Raw genomic sequence first — 20,435 nt, 5'->3', positions numbered from 1 at the left:
GTAGGAACTCTATAAATTGTAACTGATATTTATCTATGCTCTGTCTCTACAGCCACCTGGGTATTATTCTATTGGGCAGAGATCAACTAAGGCCTTTCATAGTCCCAGGCCTCCTAAAAATCCCCAAATCAGACTTGCAGCTTTCTTTCATAGCCCAGAAGTATGACTATATCTGCTAAAAGGTTTTCAGCTACCCAAATGGGGGGAAAAAAGCAAGGCTTACTTTTTCCAGGAGTGTTCAGTGGAGTTAGCAAGGGTAGTGTGGGGAACAGTGTAGTCACGCGCAGGTAGATATGCATATTGATGCCATTTTAGTGGCTGCTAGCACCAATAATTTTGTTTAATTGAGTACTCTTAATTGTGAAATTATTGGAATTCATGATTCTTCTTTGAAAGTACCAGGGGAATAATTATAATACTAATGTCAGGAAAAATATTTCATAACCATCCTAGATATTTTCCACAATACATATGTCATAGATAGTAGCCATATTTTCCAACAAAGGATTATTTATTTTGAAAAAAACTCAGTGAAATAAAAATATGGGTTTGTGATAGTCTCTAGAAATCCTGGAAGTATAGATAGAAAAAGTATACATGATGGAAGGTAAGAATTGACCCTCTGCCTCTGAATTCAATCATACAGCAGCATTTATTGACACATATTCTATCCTAGGTCTCTGCTGGGTAATATGTGGTGTACAAATGAAGAAGTCTCTTTCCTTCCTTTGATGATGTTAATAGTCTTGAAGAAAAGAACATAACCATGATCTGTAACAAATATTTTTTCTTTGGAATCTGACAGTCTACATTCTAATTTTGCCGCACCTGAATGCATGATCTTAATATCTCTACGTCTCAATTTTTTTATGTGCAAATTGTGATAAGAATAGCCATCTCAGTAATATTGGCCATAGGTGGATTAAATTTGATCATGCATGTAAAATCCCTGGCATAAATAATGGTAGCCATTATAAAGAAAGGAAAAAAGTACTACAATTTTATTTAGAACATTTACGAACTGGCTATACTGGACTTCCCTCATACTATGCCATATAATATCTCATGTATGTAAATCTGTGTAAAATGTTAATAATAGCTAATATTTAATGAGTGTTTACTATATGCCAGCACATTCCAGCAATTGGTTCTAAGTGTTCTACATATATTAATGCATTTAATCCTCACAATTCTGTTATTACACTCATGTTACTGATGAGAAAACAGAAGCTTAGAGAAGTTATATAATTTGCCTACAATTATTGAAACATACCTATAAATTGATGAAGTCATCAATTTGATATCAATTTGATTCTGGCAGTCTAGAGTTCATGTTCTGATCACTGTGCTTTCCAGCCACCATTGGAATAACATATTGCCACAGTGGAGAATCTAATAAAAATTGGTTTTGGTACAAGATGGCTGAATGATTGCTGGCTCCTACATGTAAATTGGATTTAGAGTAAACATACTAAAGTGGATCAAGTGAAAGGAATAGGGTATTGGAGTCTGATAGTTCTGTCTGCGACTTAGCTTCATTATCTACAAAACAGAGATATTAACACCCATGTCACCAGACTCTCATTAGGAGCAAATGAGAAAAATATGTGAAGGCACCCAGCTTTGGATTGTCCATGGTCATATAATTTTGAATGGTGCAATGGGAATGAAAGCCTGGGTCTCCGGCACATTCATCCATGCCCTTTACTCATTCTAAGTATAGACTTTATACCGAATGAGTTTTAGAGTAATGAAGGACTGGATTTAGCTCAAAGGAATCATTTTGTGAAGAGGCAGATCCACTGAAACTGTTAGATCTCTTTCTCTACCCTGTAAATCAAACTACAAAGTCATCAAGGCTCAAATTCAACAATATTATAAATGGTCTGTCATCCAGCCTCCCCACTTTGGCCTACCATTGTGGAGAGTGATCCAATCACATGGTTCTATGATGGTCTTCTTTTTAACTTCCTACGTAATAACAGGCTTTGCTAAAGCAACCCTTCAAGGCAATGAACACATTTGGTAAATAGAATTCATCCTTAGCATTATGTAAAAGAGCAGTGGGTGAGGGTACAGGAGACCTAAGCTTTCATTCCCACATTACCAGTTAGCATTGCATGATCTTGGACAAGTTAATTTGCCTCTGTGAGTCTCTCTACAAAAATGAAGTTTCAGCTTGCAACTGTGATCTGTGATCTGACTCTGTAGTTTAGTAATTATTCTGCTTCAGACATTCTACCAAACCCACTTATGGTATATTTGTAGCAGAGTTCAGGGGGTCCTAAATTCAGAAGGAGTATGCTTGGATAGGAGACTTGAAACTTCCCCACACAATAAAAATTATCACTGGCAAAACCTCTCTCTGGCTCAGATTAGGGAGTTTTAAGTTACTGGGCTGGAAACAGAAAAGCAGGTTCTTTGTGTCCTAAGTATTTGTTCCCTTTGAAGTCCCACTGGTACTGATTTGATAGAAATAGAAACTGTAGATCAAAGCTATAGAGACCATCATCCTTACAAGCAGGACATGAACCCATTTCCAAAGAAAAAGACCCACGCTTTCCTACCCAAATATCTTCTATAATGCAAAGTTTTCAAGCAAAACACATTTATTGCAATTTTCATTGGAATCACACTTTTGTTTGTGTGGGTTTCTAATGCTGTTACTGAGCATCTGAAAAAGCAGAGGAGCACAGAGAAGGCAACGTTGGGATCATACTGACAAACTATTTTGTGGCATACTTTTATCACTTAAAATACATTATAATATATCTAGATATTCCCTCTCCAGGAGATACAGGAAAATGAGTAACTTTGCAGAAGAAACACTTGGCAAATACTATATTAACCAAGTGATGAAAGTTAATATCACTGGTGATGTCATGTGGATACCATGTGGCGCTGATGGGATGTTATGGAAATGGCACTTTACCTCTGTGTCCTGCCTCCATTCTTAAAGCACATAACCCCAGTCTAAATATATGAAAACGTCAGACAAACCCAGATTGGGGGATTTTCCACAGGGTGCTTGTCCAGCAGTACTCAGAATTGTTAAGGATATGAAAATCTGAGAAACTGTCTAGACCAGAGGTGACTGGGGGGAACATGACAAATAAATGCTATGGGGTATCCCACGTTGCGTCCTGGAGCTGGTGAAATCTAAGTAAAGTCTGGAATTTGGTTAATAGCAATGTACTAATATTGACTTCTTAACTTTGACCATATACCTTGGTAATGTAAGGGTCAATGGAGGGAATTGAGGGAGGGGTTCATGGGCACTCTCTGTACTATCTTTGTAAATTCTCTGCAAATTTAAAATCAGTCTGAGACAAAAAGCTAATTAAAAAAATATAAACATTTTGTCACAGAATTAAATATTTTGCTATCACCTGATTGTTAATAGGTATGTAGTATTCCAGAACATTCATTAAATGTGATCATGCCTAGCACAGAGCTTGGCAGTACTAAGTGCTCATTAAAAGTTAGATTTTTTGGTTATTGCTATTATAATTTTGATCAATATTCCAATGTATACTTTCCTATCAGGTATCCTCCTATGCGCTATTTCTTCCCTGTTTTTATTCTCTTTACGCATTGATATAAGGTGCGCTGGCTTTAGAACTTGCTGTGCAATTTGAATGTGGGGGTGTTTAAGGCAACCTAGAAGAGCAAGATCATTAATGCTCTTGTTGTTCTGTTTCAGTGTCATCCTAGTGGCTGTTTGATAGACCTTTGCCTCCAGATGGGAGTTATCATGTTTTTGAAGCAAATATGGAACAATTTCATGGAACTGGGATACCCGTGAGTACTTAATTTTTTTTTAACATCTTTATTGGAGTATAATTGCTTTACAATGGTGTGTTAGTTTCTGCTTTATAACAAAGTGAATCAGCTATACATATACATATGTTCCTATACCTCTTCCCTCTTGCATCTCCCTCCCTCTCACCCTCCCTATTCCACCCCCCTAGGTGGTCACAAAGCAACGAGCTGATCTCCCTGTGCTATGTGGCTGCTTCCCACTAGCTATCTATTTTACATTTGGTACTGTATATATGTCCATGCCACTCTCTCACTTTGTCCCAGCTTCCCCTTCCCCTTCCCCATGTCCTCAAGTCCATTCTCTAGTAGGTCTACGTCTTTATTCCCGTCTTGTCCCTAGGTTCTTCATGACCATTTTTCTTTTTTGTTTTTTAGATTCCATATATATGTGTTAGCATACGGTATTTGTTTTTCTCTTTCTGACTTACTTCACTCTGTATGACAGACTCTAGGCCCATCCACCTCACTACAAATAACTCAATTTTGTTTCTTTTTATGGCTGAGTAATATTCCATTGTATATATGTGCCACATCTTCTTTATCCATTCATCTGTCGATGGACACTTAAGTTGCTTCCATATCCTGGCTGTTGTAAATAAAGCTGCAATGAACATGGTGGTACATGACTCTTTTTGAATTATGGTTTTCTCAGGGTATATGCCCAGTAGTGAGATTGCTGGGTTGTATGGTAGTTCTATTTTTAGTTTTTTAAGGAACCTCCATACTGTTCTCCATAGTGGCTGTATCAATTTACATTCCCACCAACAGTGCAAGAGGGTTCCCTTTTCTCCATACCCTCTTCAGCATTTATTGTTTTTAGATTTTTCGGTGATGACCATTCTGACAGGTGTGAGGTGATACCTCATTGTAGTTTTGATTTGCATTTCTCTAATCATTGATGATGTTGAACATTCTTGCATGTGTTTGTTGGCAATCTGTATATCTTCTTTGGAGAAATGTCTATTTAGGTCTTCTGCCCATTTTTGGATTGGGTTGTTTGTTTTTTGATATTGACCTGCATGAGCTGCTTGTAAATTTTGGAGATTAAGCCTTTGTCAGTTGCTTCATTTGCAAATATTTTCTCCCATTCTGAGGGTTGTCTTTTCGTCTGGTTTATGGTTTCCTTTGCTGTTTAAAAGTTTTTAAGTTTCATTAGGTCCCATTTGTTTATTTTTGTTTTTATTTCCATTTCTCTAGGAGGTGGGTCAAAAAGGATCTTGCTCTGATTTATGTCATAGAGTGTTCTGCCTATGTTTTCCTCCAAGAGTTTGATAACGTCTGGCCTTACATTTAGGTCTTTAATCCATTTTGAGTTTATTTTTGTGTATGGTGTTAGGGAGTGTTCTAATTTCATTCTTTTACATGTAGCTTTCCAGTTTTCCCAGCACCACTTATTGAAGAGGCTGTCTCTTCTCCACTGTATATTCTTGCCTCCTTTATCAAAGATAAGGTGACCATATGTGCGTGGGTTTATCTCTGGGCTTTCTATCCTGTTCCATTGATCTATATTTCTGTTTTTGTGCCAGTACCATACTGTAGCTTTGTAGTATAGTCTGAAGTCAGGGAGCCTGATTCCTCCAGCTCCATTTTTCTTTCTCAAGATTGCCTTGGCTATCCGGGGTCTTTTGTGTTTCCATACAGATTGTGAAATTTTTTGTTCTAAGAGTACTTAATTTTTAAACTAGCCTTCTATAGAGTTACAAAGAAGACTAGTTCTTTTTTTTTGAATTTTTAAATTTTATTTTATTTATTTTTTTATACAGCATGTTCTTATTAGTTATCCATTTTATACATATTAGTGTACATATGTCAATCCCAATCTCCCAATTCATCACACTACCAACCCCTCCCTGCCACTTTCCCCCCTTGGTGTCCATACGTTTAAGAAGAACTAGTTCTTAAGAATTGGGGCTTGGTAATCAGAGAGATGACAGCTCAGTTCCTACTCCACTCCTTACTAAATGTGTGACCATTTGTAAGCCAATCGACCTTTCTGTGCCTCAGTTTTCACATCTCTAAGAGAGGCTCAACAGCTGTATCTACCTCAAGAACCGTTGTAAGGATTAGAGGAAATAATGGATATAGAGTAACTTGTACTCTGTTCAACATGTTAAGACACTTGTTGGTATTCTTAAAATATTATTGGCAGTGAAGGTTCTTGAGAACAAACATAACTTTCTGGTTTCTTTTGGCTACCAAAAGACCAAGGTTGTTGTTGTTTTTGTTTAATGCAGAAAACCTCCATTTCTATCTCCCCCCTTTAAGAATGAAATAAAATTAAGATCCTGGGTGGGGAGGTTTGGGGCTCTTTGTTACAACAACAATAGCAATAAATATTTAGAACAGGATTGATTGTGATAACATCAAGACAACAGCATTCTGTTTTTTCCCTATAGATAAATTCTAACTGTGAAATACTGACATTGAAGGACCCTGAATGCCCACTTTTACATCTGTTAAAATATATTATCCTTTAGAATACAGTGAAATAGAGTGTATTTAAAATATTGTGGTATGGAAGTATTGAGGCCTAATTAATTTAAAAACGTTATAATTTTGAGGAATTTCCTTACTATGGGGAAAGAACTGGTTAGTTGATTAATGATATAAATAACTTAGGCTCAGTCATTAAATTATACCATGTTTCTTTCTCCTCTTTGGCCCTTAAGTAGCATCAGGATATTCCTGAGCAGAGACCTGGGGGTTGGAGAGGTGATATTAACCCAGTGCATCGGACTGGGAAATTGTGGAGACCTGGTACAAATTCCTTTTCTGCCTCTTGCTAAAGGTGCTTATAATTTACTTAACCTCTCTGAGACATTTTTTTTAATTTGTAAAATAAGGGATTTATAAAGATTAAATGAGATGACCCAATGGTATTTAAACCTTCATCAGTAAATGACAAGCTTTTTGTGAAGGGATGTTTACACAAATCCTCAATAGTCAAAACAGATTAAAATGAATCTCTTCTAAATGAAAGGAGAATAGGCATGGAGGTTTGGGAAGCCCAGTCCATTTTTCCTATTCCTTTCTATCTTTGGCTTACCTCTTTGAAACATAAAGTTTCAGGAACATAATTTGAAAATATTTGAGTAAATTAGGTATCAAGTGCCTAGCACAGGATCTGACATGGTGTCAGTACTTCATAAGCACAGTCAAGATGGTGTAATATTAAGAATGATTCTTGTTGTTATTATTATCTATGTACTTCTGTACATACCATGCACTTTGGACATCACATTTTCACCATGGCCTTGCCCAAGAGGTGAGCCTGGATTTTGTATATCAAATCCCAAGGGTACCATGGCAAATGACATCCTGGTGGGGTTTTCCCAACAGCTGGACAAAGGCCTTGCTGAAGAAACTCTAGCAGGAGTGAACCATTCCTAAAACAATGATTTTTAAAGCACAATTCTCTTTCCTCAATTAAAATCTTAAGCAGACTGAAATAAACAGAATATAAGCAAGCAGGCCTTCCATTCCCAACCCCCTTTTTCATCTTCACGAGGCTCCAGAGGCAACCTCTATGGAGCACACATTGAAGCGCTACCTGACGTTTTGATCTAACTATGGTGGTTCTTCCAACCCCCACTGAAGCTCTAGGTCCATGATTAATTAAAACTGAGAGTTGGGTACTGTTCATTGAGTCCTGTGAGATTCACCTTATCCTAGAGATAATTTTTATCTAACTCTTAAGATAATTCATTACCCAGAAGTCTACAATATTTGCATACCAGGATATTTCTGAGTCGTATAATTTCAAGACTTCCCCTGGGTTAGGGAAAGAGTGTTGCTACTTCCTTTCCAAGTCTGATAAATGGACTGAGACACAGATTCATTACCTGTAAATTATTGTTCACTATAGGAGCAGAGTGTAATCGCTTGAATCCTTCATATTTATAAACTCAGAGAAGTGAAGTGACTTGCTAAAAGCCACACAGCTAATGCATTGTAGGGTGAGGACTAGAAACTACATCTCTTGAAACTCTAGGTAGGGCTCAGTTATCTAATGTGAAACATGATTTTACTCATGTTCACAGAGCACAGCCCAGAAGCTTTGGAAGGAAGGACTCAGATCCAATCACAACAGGCAGCATAAGAGTTTAGGTATTTATATAGGTGGGGTAGGGGAAGGAATCACAGAAATGAGTATTTGTCTAATCAATATCAGGAAGCACCTAGTATATGGGAGGATCAACTCTTTGATAACTATGTAGATGTTTATAGGGTCTAGGAAGTCTGAGGCCTCTTCTTCCTTGCTAAATTTAAAGTTGAGACCAAGCAAAGACCCCCCGCAATTCTCAGGCATGCTTATTGTAGTCTCAAGGTAGTTGGAGTTTCTCTTTGCTTAGTATACTATAAATTGTTTACCAGATGCTTAAATATGAGCTTAAAAGGCCATTGTCTTTATGCAGGTTGATCCAGAACTGGTGGTCACGACATAAAATCAAGCGGGGAATACAAGATGCTTCCATACCTCAGTGGGAAAATGATTGGAATCTACAGCCCATGAATATTCACGGACTGATGGATGAGTACTTAGAAATGGGTATGGAAAGAACCTTCTGCAAAGCTGTTTGACCCTCTTGATACTTTTTTTCTACTTCACTCAGGCTCTGATTAAAGAGAGAAAACCGTCTCTCTCCTTTCCAATCCCAAGCATTCTAAAACACATTTGTACCTTTATCTCAGCAGAGCTAGAGAAGATATTAAAGCAGTACCCTTGGAAGGCTTATGCATTTTGTCCTGTCAACCATAACATTTGACCAAAATGAAAGCACATACCTTTTGAGCAAATATTTTAAAGGAACAAAATAAAGCAAAACCCATTCCTATGTTAAGAAATGTATCAGCCCAACCAAATAAAGCAATAATTCTTTCTCACAATAAATATTTGCACAGACCCAGTCTGAGTTTTGAGTCTTCAAGAAGCTTACTTATTTATATTACAAAAATAAGGATTCCCATTCCAACTGTTAAGATCACTGCATGTTATTTTGACATTTGCTTTTGTTCTCTGGCCCTCAGTTTTCTCATCTATAAAAAGAAAGGACAAGATTAGGTCTCTTGCTTCCCTTCTAGGACTAAGCATTTTTCTTCAAGTCCTTCTCTGACGTTTCTCTTCCTTCATGCTGCATGGCATAGAGGTGAAAGTCTCATATACTTTCAATCTATTGAGATCTGAGTTTGAATGCAGGTTTTAACATTTTTCATCTATCTACCCTTTAGCCAGTTTACTTAACATGTATGAGCTACAGTTTTCTCAACTGTAAAGTGGGATAAGCATGCTTACTTTGTAGGGATGTTGGAAGGATTAAAGGCAATCTATGTAAAGATGCCTACTATGGTACAAAGAAAGCACTCAATAAATGATACTGTTTATATTACCGATTTTCTAACCCTCTCCCTTTACAGTTTTGCAGTTTGGTTTTACCACCATCTTTGTTGCGGCTTTTCCTCTGGCCCCTCTTTTGGCTTTGTTAAACAATATCATTGAAATCAGGCTGGATGCGTACAAATTTGTCACCCAGTGGCGGAGGCCTTTGCCAGCCAGAGCAACTGACATAGGTAAGATTCAGCAACTACATGATTTTTGCATTGCTAAGGCCAAGTGGTGGCTTGATCTTACTTAGCACAATGTGGGTTTCTATTTCTGGAGCTCCCTTCCAGCCATAACAAAACTGTTTTCGTTAACCAAAGAGTGAAATGAGAGTAAGTTTAGTTATAACTCTTAGTTGAGAGTAAGTTCATACCGAACATGCTATTTCATAAACTTATTTGTAACTGAAAAGGATCTCATATATCCCTTTCCAGAGCTTATTTTTTCATTCCATTATTTTTTTTCATTCCATTATTTTTAAAAGTTAGCTTTAATCCTATTTGAAACATCAGTTTTGACCATAATCAATAGTCTATTGATACTATATACAATTTCAAAAGCGTTTTTGTGTATCTATATGCCAGGTTGGCCTCTTAAGAAGTAGAAAATGTCAACTAGTGATTTCCAGGTCTTGACACTAAACTAGTTTTACTTTTTCATATTTTTACATTAAAAAGGTAGCTGACAAAGATAAAGGCAAAACCCATAGTGAATACAGGTATTTCAGAGTTCACACAATGATGTAGAACTTTATTTTTTTTATTTTTATTTTTTTTGCGGTACGCAGGCCTCTTACTGTTGTGGCCTCTCCCGTTGCGGAGCAACGGCTCCGGACGCGCAGGCTCAACGGCCATGGCTCACGGGCCCAGCCGCTCCGCGGCATGTGGGATCTTCCCGGACCGGGTCACGAACCCATGTCCCCTGCATCGGCAGGTGTACTCTCAACCACTGCGCCACCAGGGAAGCCCTAGAACTTTATTTTTATAGGTTTGAGTACCTCATCAAGTTGTATACATAGGCTTTGAAGAATCTTAAGCAGCTGTGTCTATATCTCATTGGTACAGACATGAACCAGTTCCTAATGATATTTTAATTTTCAAATCTCTCTACATGGTGTCTACCTCCCCTCTATGGAAAAGTATTCAATAGCTGTAATATCTGTAGTGAGATACATACCATCCTAAGAAAGTAAATAATGGACAGAGTCGTGGTTCCAACATAACTAAAACATTTTTTCCAAATTAAGGTTGATTAAGGGTTTTAACTTTTTTTCTTTTTACTCACTATCTTTAATCTTTCTCCTACTAGGTATCTGGTATGGAATTCTTGAAGGAATTGGTATATTGGCTGTCATTACCAATGCGTTTGTAATTGCTATTACATCTGATTACATCCCACGTTTTGTCTATGAATACAAATATGGCCCCTGTGCAAGTCATTTTGAATATAGTGAAAGGTAAGGTTGAAATGTACACATTTTTTATTTGTAATTAAAATGGGAACTTATTGGCAAGCTTTGTTCTGTGACCATTAAGGGTAATGTTTCTGATCATTGCGTTTATGTGTTTATTAGATGGAATCAAGTGGGATAAAAAGGGCAACAGTGTTTTTTACAGCAAATAATTTTAGAGTCTATGATTTACTGTGTAAATGCATCACCAGTATTAAAATGTTAAAAACATTTTAATGTATTTAGAAGTTAAATTTAGAACTAGAAGAGACCTTTGAAAGAATCCAATGCAATATTTTGTCTATATAGATGGGAAATTGAGACCTATACTAGTTAAATTACTGAAAGGAATTAAGCTAGTTTGTGGGGATATACAGTATATGAAGAAACTCTCAGCTATGTGACTAGAGATTTTTCTAAAGGAATTTACTGCTAGAGATTTTAAGCAGGCAGAAAATGTTACCCTAGACCTGTCTCCTTTTTCTTTTTTGTTAAAATTTAAATCAACACTTGAGAACAGGGTTTCTCAACCTCTGCACTATTGACGTTATAGACCAGATAATTCTATTTTTGAGGAGGAGGGGTGTCCTGTGCCAAAGGATGTTTAGCAGCAACCTTGGCCTCTACCCAGTGGATACCAAGAGCAACCTCCCTGCTCCCCGACTTGTGACAACCAGAAATGTCTCTAGACATTGCCAAATTGTCCCTGGGGGGCAGAATCACCCAGTTGAGAACCATTGCCTTAGGGGATATGAGTTTTTCAGATCTTTCCTTCTTGAAAGCTTGAAGATGCAAGGGAGCACTGGACTTGAAGACAGAGAGAAACTGGAGTTTTTAGCTGGAGGTTAGCCTTAGGTGTGGAAGTAGTGATAGGAAATAAAGTAGTGATAGGAGAAGCTGTGTCTCCTCCTTCCTTCAGGAGCAGCCCTGGGCATGCATCTTATCTAGATGAGGGACGTGTGCCCGAGCAAGCAGAGCCCTGGTTTAGGATGAAGTCAGCCCTTAGTCCTGCAGATGAACTCATTTGTCTCAGAACACTGCAGTGCCTTTCTGAACACAAACGTACGTCTCAGCTTTTCAAAGAGAGGTAATAAAGGCAGGAGATTTTCTTTTATATATTGGAGTCTTGTCAAGAGATTTTAACTTGAAGTCAAACTCCCAAGATTTAAATGCTAACTTTGCCTTTTACTAAAAGGCACATCATCAATCTGGACCTATGTTTAAGAAATGTTGCCTGAGGTAACATTTTATGAACTGTAAAACACTAAATAGATATAAATTGGTTTTTAGTATTAATAGTGAAAAACGCAAAAGTCTCTTTTTTCTTTATTCAAAATGGTCTAGAAGCAGATTTTAATGGTTTAAAATATGTAGGCTCGCTTGGCAGCCCTCTTCCTTACAGTCATTATTTGTTAGTGTCTTTACTGCCACCTAGTGGCAGGTAAAAATGAAATTGGATGGGTATACGCTCTGTTCACATTCCAGGTACTAACTTTTCACGTAGATAGCACCTGACCCCTTCTCCATTAGCAGTGACTAGGAATGTAGAATCATTTCAAGAAGAGATGTGGAGGACTTGTGAGTTTGAAACCACACATTCATAGGGGCTTCCTGGTATTTAATTTTCTCCAGGTACGTTTAGCAGCTAAACTGGAGTAAATTCATTCAGATTGGAAATTTTCAGAGCAAGGGGGCAAAAAGACAAGGTGGCAATGGAGAGGATGATACTGGCAAGCTGAAATGATAAGTTATGTCTAGGATGGCCAGGGAGGGGAGTGAAGTTGAAGTCAGTGTGGCCCTGTAATTAAAATTTGGGGTTTAGAATAAGATAAATGGGCACTTGAATCCAGTGTCTAACAACTCTATGTTCTGGGCAGTGGTTCTCAACCTATGGCCTGCATATCTCCTTCAGGGTCCATGAGGTCAATACTATTTTCATAATAATACTAAGATACTATTTGCTTTTTTCACCACATTGACATATGCACAGATGGTACAAAAGCAGTGGGATAAAATTTTCTGGTGGCTTTGCATCACTCAAGGCAGTGGCACCAAAAACTACTAGTAATGATTCTATTTCCCACCACTCTACATTCACCATTTTTAAAATGCCAGTAAGAAATTTCAGAATGTCTTTGATGAAGCAGTAATAATTATTCATTTTACCAAACCTCCACCCTTGAATAAATGTCTTCTCAATATTCTATTCGACAAAATGCAGAGTGTGCATAAAGCGCTTCTGCTACATCCTAAAGTGTGATGAGCGTGTCAGAGAAAAGTGCAAACTTCTGGAGTTGCAAACTAAAGAAACTTTTTTTTTTAACATGAAATAAAATTGTCAGACAAGCTATGAGTATTCAGACTTGGGTATTAGCAAACACTCTTTTACAGAATGCACAAAACTAGCTTGTCATTTTAAGGAAAATAATTGACAATATTTGTTGAGCTTTATAGGTTCCCCGTACTTATAGCGTTTTTTTTTTTCTGATAAAAGTCAGTGACGATATTAACAATTGTGCTTTTTCATGGTCTATAGTAAAAATATATCAACATTTGGAAGATCTGCATAATTCAGGGAACACATGTTCTCCAAATGGCCCCAATTTGACGTTACAAAATCATGCATGGATAAATGACGAATTCAAAGTACAAGATAGACCTATGGATTTTAATGCAAAATCCATATGAAAGTTCAGTTACACGAAGATTCCACCTTACAACTAAACTTTAAGAAATGACCACAGGTAGAGCTTTGGTGTAATATCAAAGAAAAATATTGACATTTATCTGAAATGATATTAAAATAGTCTTCCTTCTTCCAACTACTTGTCTGCATGAGGCCAGGTTTTCTACTTACACTTCAACCAAAATAACATATTGCAATATATTTAATGCAGGTATGAGTACCCAGCTGTCTTCTATTAAGGCAGGCATTAAGATGTTTGCAAACATGTAAATCAGTGTCATTCTTCTCACTACGTTTTTTTTCTTTTGGAGTATATAACTATTTTTCAAATGTGTTATTCATATTATTTGAATGGATGTGATAGTTATTTTAAATGAATGAATATAAATTTCTATTTCAATTTCTAATGTGGTAAATATCAATAGATATACCCCTATGCAAAAAGCTCCTTGAGATCCTCAACAGCTTTTTTAAATGTAAAGAGTATCTGAGACCAGAAGTTTTGACAATTATAGGCCTAGAGAAAGTCATTTAGTCTCTGTAAATCTTAGTTCTTTTATCTGTATGGTGAAGATAATAATATACATGTTCTAAGGCTATTATAAAACTTAACCCTGATCACAGTTTAATACCTAACCACCAGAGTAGGGAATTTTGCCATTTTTGTTTACTGTTGAATACCAAGCATCCAGAATTGTTCTAACAAATTATCGGTCCTCCATAAATATGTATTGAATAAGTTAATAAATTACAAACAAACATGTTTATCAATTGGCTGTTTGATGTTAATTATCCAAATCATGTTACATGTTTATATATATTTATTCAGTTTCAATGCATAGGAAGTAATTACCACAATGCCTAGTGCATAGTAAACACGTAATAAAACATAAGCCAAATGATAAGGCAAAATAGAAACTATTGGAGGGAAATGGCAGGCAAGAGTCTGTCTTATTAAGTCATAATCACAGATGTACTGGGAGTCAGAGAATAGAATCAGAGAGCTGAGTTGCTAGGAGTTTATAATTATAATGAAAGGCATAATGGCACTTATTAAATCTTGTCATTTGTAATGAAGGAATTGGACTAGAAATTCATGAATCTCTGAATCACACATGCTTTCTTTTCTGTTCTCCCAGTTGTTTAACAGGTTATGTCAACAATAGCCTATCCTTCTTTGACCTGAGTGAGCTTGGCATGGGAAAATCTGGTTATTGCAGGTATTTACTTATAAATTATAGTTATCTTTTCTTTTTGCTTTCACCATTCTGTCTCCTCCCTTCAACATGCTAATGGGCCCATTTAAACTGTCATTTTGGAGTTTTGGCAAATTAAGAACATTTGGGGCCTCCACATTTTGGTCTTTGTTCTTCAAATTCTTTATTTTTGTGGATTTTAGGTACCGAGACTACAGAGGTCCTCCTTGGAGTTCCAAACCCTATGAATTTACCCTACAATACTGGCATATCCTCGCTGCTAGATTGGCCTTCATTATTGTGTTTGAGGTTAGTCACAGGCTGATAAAATTACTCTAGGTAAACGCTTTTCTGACTGATATATTAGTTGCCTTTTTTTTTTAAAAACGATTTATTATTTATTTATTTATTTTTGGCTGTGTCGGGTCTTAGCTGCGGCACGAGGGATCTTCGCTGAGGCATGTGGGCTCTTCGTTGCAGTGCACGGGCTTCTCTCTAGTTGTGGTGTGCAGGTTTTCTCTCTAGTTGTGACTCACAGGTTCCAGAGCACGTGGGCTCTGTAATTTGTGGCACGCAGGCTCTCTAGTTGAGGCGCGTGAGCTCAGCATTTGCGGCGTGCAGCCTTACTTGCCCCGCGGTATGTGGGATCTTAGTTCCCCGACCAGGGACCGAACCAGCGTCACCTGCACTGCAAGGCGGATTCTTTACCACTGGACCACCAGGGAAGTCCCTAGTTGCCTTTTTGAAGTCAGTTTCTCACTGACTTCCAAAACAGGACTTGAGTATGTCCCTGTAAAAGGTTCAGATACAAGGAAACCACTATGACATGCAAAAAAGCAAGAACTGAATAATGTAAGTTAAAGAGTATTTATATCAGAAAACTAGGGTAATCTCTAGGTCCATGGGTGGACCTAGAGATTATCATACTAAGTGAAGTAAGCCAGATAGAGAAAGAAAAATATCATATGATGGCACTTATTTGTGGAATCTAAAAAAATGATACAAATAAACATTTACAAAACAGAAACAGACTCACTAACATAGAATACAAACTTATGGTTACCAAAGGGGAAAGGGGAAGGATAAATTAGGAGTTCGGGATTAACATATACACACTACTATATATAAAATAGATAACCAAAAAGACCTAGTGTATAGCACAGGGAACTATATTTTGTAATAACCTATAAGGGAAAAGAAACTGAAAAAAAATAGACATGTATGTATGTATAACTGAATCACTTTGCTTTACACCTGAAACTAATACAAAATTGTAAATCAACTCTACTTCAACTTAGTTTTGAGCCTCCTAATAACAAAATTTAAAAAGGAAATGTTGGTTTTCATCATCTAACAAAAGAACCCATATTTATTCATCAGGGTGGAGAGACTTACTTTCTGAACAATCAACTCTAATTATAGTTGGTCATATGTATTTGTACAGCAACAGTGCATAATTCAATAAATTATGCCTGAGAACACTTTTATAAAACGTGCACAGATTTTGATGATCAGAGTCATGCAATAATTTTAGATTGTAGTCTGTGAAGAAATTTTGGAGAAGCTACAGTATTATTGCCTTGCTTAAAATATAATCAGCTTGATACAGTGAAGAACTTAGCACTGGAATATATTGAGTATCTATTCACTAAGGTCTGTGGAAAAACTTTAAATGCATCTGTTTCCTATGGACAAAATTATGGAGAGAAAAAGATAGCCATACATAAGACTTTTTGCATATGAAATAAGGTTTAATCCAAGACTAAATTCTATTATTTAGTGACTCTATGGGCCTATAAAAATGTATCCTGATAAAGTTTGACTTTCTTTTTTATTACATGTAGCAAAAGAGTTTAAAGCATATTTCCAATCCAGTGATTCCAAAAAGTCTTTTTTTATTGTGTGTGTTAAAATGTACACTTTTTTCTTCTTCATCTTCTTTTGGAGCTCAGGTAGAAAGACTTAATCAAATGCCTCAATTAACAGCAACCTACCATCATGGATCCATAAGCCCAATGATTCCTTTTTTTTATTTCCTCTTCATTCCCCATTACCCACCCACTCCAAATGCACCCACTGTCTTTTCTTCTGTGGAAGATTTTCCACATCTTTATTTGAATATATGTTTGTTTATAAGTATATTGAATATATATGTGTGTGTGTATATATATATATATACATATATAGTATTGTTTTAAGTATTTTTCAAAATTATCTCAATGGTATTATGTAATAATTCATTTTTATCTCTTACCCATTATACTTTTTCAGATCTAGAGAGACATCTATCCATGAGATTTATAATTTCTTTTGTCTATTTATGATATTTCATCAAAATTAAATACCATATTCCCCTAAGGATAGGTGCTTAGACCTACAATAATTCTCTCTACCTCAATAAATCTTTTATTAAGAATCTTGGGCATGTTACCTTGTAAACATATTTAAGGGTTTTTAAGGAGTATTTTACTCAGGTGTGGAATTGTTAGTTTATACACGTACTCGGTTTCATGTAATACCAACAGATTGCTCTTCAAAATTCTCTTGGATTTTCACCAGATTTTCATAGTATCTGAATTTCTAACATTTTGCAGTTGTATAAGAGTAAAGTAATATTTTGCTTTAATTTTTTTTGTTTTAGTCTGTTTACTAATGACACTGACCATCACTTTTAGTACTAGAAAACCATTTGGGCTTCACTTTTTTGTAAATTTATAACCTTGATCCATTTTTGGTTGAGTTACCAAATTTTATGATTTCCTTATATATTCTACATATTAATCTTCACCAGTTATATACACAGCAGATATCTTTTCCTTGCCCATAACCTATTAACTATCTGTAAACAGATAATGTTCAATTTCACTGTAGTCAAGCACATCATTGTTTTCCTTTTATGGTTTGTACTTATTTTGTATAGCTTATTTAGGACATTTTCCTTATCTCCAGTTCAAAAAAATATTCTACTACATTTTTTACTATTAACTTTACAGTCTTACCTATCACATGTCTTTAATACCAGGAGTTTTTATAGAGTCTGAGGGAAAAGGTTATTCTCCATATAATGAAATAATTTTTGTACTATTTACTAAATCATCTTTTATCTATCCACTGATTTGTAAATCCATCTCTGTAATATTCCAAGTTCTTACGTAGTCATGGGTGTATCTCTGGCCTCAGTATTTTGACTTATCACTCCATTTGTCTGTTCCTGGATCACTATTGCACTATTTAAATGCAATATTTAAATATGTCATATCTGATAAAGCAAGTGACCGTCCACCCTGCCACACTTGCTCTTATTTTAAAAAAATATCTTAGCTATTTGGAGTTATTAATCATTCATATAAATTGTAGAAGCCATTTTTCAGGTTCCCCTGAATATTGAGCAAGGACTTTGGTTAGAATTACATTTGTAGAAATAAAATTTTGACTTATTTACAAAATCTGTGCTGTTTCATTAATGAATGTAGAATTTATTCAAATCATTCTTATGTCCTTTAATAGATTTTTAAATATTCTCTTACTTATTTGTACCTTTTTATTTCTAGAAACTTTATAGATATTTTTATTGCTGCTCTGAGTACTGTCTTAAACTTCATTATATGATTCGCTTGATTTTTGCCGGAATACAAATAGTCTTTCTAAGATGAGCATACCTCCTTGTTTAAGTATCTTACTGGTTCTAGTATTCTGTCTGTTAAATTGGTTGGGATTGTCTTTCCAAATGATAATACCAGCTGCAAATAACAACATTTTTGTATGTCTACTTCCAAGGTTTATGTTTCATGGCTTTTGTTTGCCTTACTGTGTTGCTGGAAACTTCAATGTGGTGTTGAATAGCAGCGGTGTGAACAAACATGTCTTTTTTCCAGCTTCAGTGGAAATACTTCTGATTTTTTTCTTTAAGTATGATATCTGCTGTAGGTTTTTTGTTTAAGATGATTGGTTATGATAGTGTCTTGATAAATGGGTATCAAACTCTAGTTTTTTAAAAAAATAGATTTCCTTAATATTAAGCCATCCTTGCATATCAAACTCTGTGAATCAGTTTATAGGTTTCTCTATTACTATCGTATAGGACTTGGAGCATATTATTTCTTACTAATTTAAATTGTAACAAATGTTTTTAATTTTTATATCTATCCTCTTGAGTCACATTGCTGGCTATTTCTGTGAATATCAAATATTTGGTCAGGAAAGAAGCTCTTGATCTGCTTCTCTATGGGAAAATATGACCTGCTTTTCTATGATCTATCAATACTATGCAGTCGGGCTTCCCTGGTGGCGCAGTGGTTGAGAGTCCTCCTGCCGATGCAGGGGACGCGGGTTCGTGCCCCGATCCCGGAAGATCCCACATGCCACGGAGCGGCTGGGCTCGCGAGCCATGGCCGCGGAGCCTGTGTGTCCGGAGCCTGTGCTCCGCAACGGGAGAGGCCACGGCAGTGAGAGGCCCGCGTACAGCAAAAAAAAAAAAAAAAAAAAAAAAAAAAAAAAAAATACTATGCAGTCCTGGGACACATATAGCAAGCCCAGTTAAAAGTGCCTTCTTCCTTTCCACGTAGAGACTACTGTCGCAAAGTCCTTTAGGTGAATGGGTTCTTTTCTACAGATCATCCGAAGTCTGTCAATCAGATTTTTCTTCTTTTATGAGAAATTAAAAGACTTATTGTTCATGGGAAAAGAAATAGGATGCATTTATAATAGTCGGAGATAATATTTAAGTAGTGCTTATACTGTGTGAAGCACTCCTTTGAGCCTTTCAAATATATTTACTCGTTTAATTTTTATACCAACCTTTAAGAGACACTATTATTAGCATCGCTTTAGAGCTGAGACATAGAGAACATAGGTGATTTGCATAAGGTTACACAACTAATGAGTGTCAGAGTAGGGTTCAAACATAGGCAGTCTCAGCATCTGTACTTTTAACCACTGGCGTGTTACCTTTTGATTTTTGTCCCTGCTTTTTTTAAATACAATACTTTTATCAGTTTATTTTTTAAATCTATTTTTATCATAGAAAAATTAATAGAGATAAGATATTTTAGAGCAGTTATAATAATATATGCTTTTAATAGAGTAGAAATTCTGAAAAATGTATGTGCTGGGGGTTGAGTCCAAATCCAGCGCCACAGGCAGGACTGTATTCTGTGTGTTTTGTACACTGTGTATTATAATCTATCGAACAAGGATTGTCCCTGCACATGATCTCTCTGTGTATAACAAAGCATATCATAACAGTATTGCATAATATATATGGTTTTTATAGGTGTGAATTTCAGATTCATTCAGTGTTTATAAGGTGACATCAACATGTCTTTGTTGGAATACTTATGTGATGGAAGGCAATAATTGTATTCCCAATATAATTTTGAAAATATTAATATTCTAGATGGTACATACTGAGTTCCGATGCTTGATTGTAAGTCAAATGCAACATTGTTCATGACTTCTGTTTTATAATTAGCATTTCAGAATCGTTGAAAATGTACTTTCTTCTCTTAAATTTTCAGCACCTTGTTTTTGGAATCAAGTCATTCATCGCCTACCTGATTCCAGATGTACCAAAGAATCTATATGACCGAATACGACGGGAGAAGTACTTAGTCCAAGAAATGATGTATGAGGCTGAACTAGAACATTTGCAACAACAACGGAGAAAAAGTGGTCACCCTGTTCACCATGAATGGCCTTAGTTGATACCTGTTGCCCAGCATGGGCAATACCATTAGTGGGCATGATGGCAACTTCAAATTCTAGGTGGGATCTAGGAGGAAGGCATACCTGGCAAAACATATGTATAATATGTTACTTGGAAATGCATCGCAGCCATCTCTGGGATTTGAAATATCCAGGCTTCTAGGGAAGAAAACAAATGACTCATGACCTTAAAAAAAT

The 20,435-nt window shown here is 36.2% G+C and overlaps 1 protein-coding gene across 1 annotated transcript in view; it reads left to right on the top strand.

Moving 5' to 3' along the window:
* The window catches only part of ANO3 (anoctamin 3), a gene marked incomplete at both ends in the record, with an annotated part of 386,431 nt that extends 366,198 nt beyond the window's left edge, over positions 1-20,233 (top strand). Inside the window, 7 exon segments of the mRNA XM_079709019.1 lie at positions 3,704-3,801; positions 8,238-8,371; positions 9,238-9,390; positions 10,511-10,658; positions 14,478-14,558; positions 14,738-14,843; positions 20,051-20,233. Of these exon segments, the coding sequence (XP_079565145.1) occupies positions 3,704-3,801; positions 8,238-8,371; positions 9,238-9,390; positions 10,511-10,658; positions 14,478-14,558; positions 14,738-14,843; positions 20,051-20,233 (903 nt within the window).
* Positions 20,234-20,435: the final 202 nt, after the last annotated feature.

This window comes from Hyperoodon ampullatus, assembly GCF_949752795.1.
Source record: "Hyperoodon ampullatus genome assembly, chromosome: 7".
Classification (NCBI taxonomy): Eukaryota; Metazoa; Chordata; class Mammalia; order Artiodactyla; family Ziphiidae; genus Hyperoodon; species Hyperoodon ampullatus.
This window is presented reverse-complemented; position numbering and strand designations above follow the sequence as displayed.